Here is a 2,645-nt window from a genome sequence, read left to right as displayed (position 1 = left end):
TGTGTGTGTGTGTGTGTGTGTGTGTGTGTGTGTGTGTGTGTGTGTGTGTGTGTGTTTATCTTTATACGTGTATGTCTGCTGTTAGAAAACGTGTGAAGGTAGATAAGAATGGACAATCCAGTAAAATAAAACGATTATTCTCATAATCAAGAATCTTCCCTGAAATATCTCGAGTTCACTTAGTTGAGGATCCTCCAACTGTTTTAAGTTGATTGGTAGAAGAGTAAGGAAAAGTCGAAGGAAGAAAATAAAGGAGTTCGATCCTGGAAAAAAACCAGTCGGAGAAAAATAGCGGAAGAATAAAAAGTATCAAAATAGATGTTACAGGTAAGTGGAGGGGGAAATGGAAGAAGATTAAACAAAATTAAGGTGGTTAAAAGTGGAAAGGAAGATGTCCAGAATAAGAATATTTTAGGGTAGATTGTTAAATAATTATGAATTAATAATGAAGAGAAGAATGAACAAAGGAAGGGGACAGAAGAGGAGGGCGAAGAGAAAGAAGATGATAATGAAGGCAGGAGATAAAACAAAGCGATGAAGTTAAACATAGTGATGAAATGAATACCAAAAGGAAGAGAATATTTAAGAAGTTAACTAGGGAGAAAGAAAGTAAAGAAATTGAAGAAAATAATTAAGCAGTTTTTAAAAAATGAGAAAAGCTAAAAGACAATTGGCAAAAAGAGAATTGGAACTTGTAAAGTCAATGATGAAATAATAACTTCAATCATAGACACTAGAGGCCATTATACTGAGTCCTGTATTTAACTGGTACTTTATTCAGTTAATGCTGAAATAATGATAGAGGAGGAAAAGATCAAGAAGATAAAGCAAGATCTAGAACAAGCACAAGAAGAAATAGAATCGGTCCTTCAATCTATGTATAACGACGTTATTTTAATTCTCGCGACAACGAGGCTAGAGATGAGAGTAATTCGGCACCTATATTGTTTAGTACGGTATATCGAATGTATTTGAGAGAGAAAGAGAGAGAGAGAAAGGGGCGGAAAGGAGAGAGAAGACGTTATAAAGCACAGATAAAATTTGTTTGTTTTTAAGTCACTAACAACAAATATTTCATCTCCTTCACACAACTGGGATTTGTTCCACCTCAACTGACACATACAAAAAGATAGGAAAAAAAATTAAAATATAGAATACGAAAACAAATATATAGTCAAAAGGTAAGAGAGGTTAGAAAACCCAATAGCTGAGAGGTCGAACTGATTAGCTTTTCTGTGTCTTCATCGTAGACTAAGTCACATAATTGTGAAAAAGGAGAAAAGGGAAGAAAGATAGATTCCCCTCTCAGTGCAAATTTGACACAGACGTCTAACTGTTTCCTCACTTCTAGATTCACTCTCTTTCCTCTTCTTTGGATGACAGTCACCGAAATAGGAATTTACATGGAACATTGATGCGGCCATTCACTCATAGAAAGATCGGTTCGGCCTCTTGTCGCTGCACGTGCTTTGGAAGCTCCGACGGTTGAATCATTTTCCTAAGTCTCTGCAAAAATTATTAAAAAAATATTGACACATTTGACACATAAAATCATGGGCATTATATATATGTATATGTAAATGTGTGGTGTTTATATGTATATGTGTATGTATATATATATATCGTGATGTGTGTGTGTTTGTAGTGTTTTTGTTTGCGTGTGAGTGCGCATATTTCTTAAGTACAATAAATACATAGTTTAACGAAATGCCATGTAAATTTGAATGTATCAAAATTACATCAAATCGAGAGACGTAATAAGATACTTTTTATAATTTTCCTCTCCCATTCCACATTGAAATAATATAATGTAATTAATAAACTCAATTACTTTGTACTGGAGATATTCAGCCCAATCGAAATCGCTGCTAAATACAAGTATTGAGGATTTTTAGTTAAATCAAGAAAGGAAAATGAATTAAATAAATGCATAAAGTGTATATGATACACTGCATTCCATGAAACTCAAACTTATTTCACTAACGAAAAAAGAAATGAAAATTATTATACAATTACATTTGACAAGGCTATTCTCTCCCTTCCCGTAGAAATGCACAACCAACGAAACAATAGCTAACAGTATGTTATTTGGTACATACGTGTAGAATGCGCGCGCGCGCGTGTGTGTGATCGTGTACTATTGTCAAAAGCAGGATACGTGAATCATATGAAGTCATGAAAATCGAAATGCCCAGGTAGGTAACGATCTTGAACCAGAACTGCTTCTTACGTCTTGTGTCATATGTCACAAAACTTGTAAGCCTGGACTTAAAAGACATGCTAGCTCACAAAAACATTCTTTTCAAAATCGAATTCCAAAGGGTAAAGATGTAGAAGAAATTTGAATATCTGTTTTAAACCTTGTCAGTCAGTAGCTGGTCTTAAAAGTCATCTGAGGGCTCGTCAACGGATGGATTGTGCAATGTAATGGGGTGTGGTATGTATGTTGAAGGGACAGCTATCATCTATCAAGATGAAACAGCACAGTGGAGACATACAAGGAAACCGAACGAAAACAAACATGGAGGGTTGTTAGACTAGAACGAGGGTAAAACAGCGAACGCTGGAGAAATATTTTCTTTGTCAAGAGAAAAGATAGAAGAGAGAGATGTGTCTGGGGAGAGTCATTCTCTTTTAGTGCCTTA

At 35.1% G+C, this 2,645-nt stretch overlaps 1 protein-coding gene across 1 annotated transcript in view; it reads right to left on the bottom strand.

Moving 5' to 3' along the window:
- Positions 1-20: 20 nt before the first annotated feature.
- Positions 21-2,645, bottom strand: part of LOC106881266 (sodium-dependent serotonin transporter) — a 196,924-nt gene continuing 194,299 nt past the window's right edge. The window contains exon 13 of the mRNA XM_052968465.1: positions 21-1,506. Coding sequence (XP_052824425.1) covers positions 1,429-1,506 — 78 coding nt within the window. The 3' untranslated portion in view covers positions 21-1,428. The remainder of the gene's footprint in view (positions 1,507-2,645) is intronic.

The sequence above is a fragment of the Octopus bimaculoides genome, chromosome 6 (genome assembly GCF_001194135.2).
Source record: "Octopus bimaculoides isolate UCB-OBI-ISO-001 chromosome 6, ASM119413v2, whole genome shotgun sequence".
In the NCBI taxonomy this organism is placed as follows: domain Eukaryota; kingdom Metazoa; phylum Mollusca; class Cephalopoda; order Octopoda; family Octopodidae; genus Octopus; species Octopus bimaculoides.
This window is presented reverse-complemented; position numbering and strand designations above follow the sequence as displayed.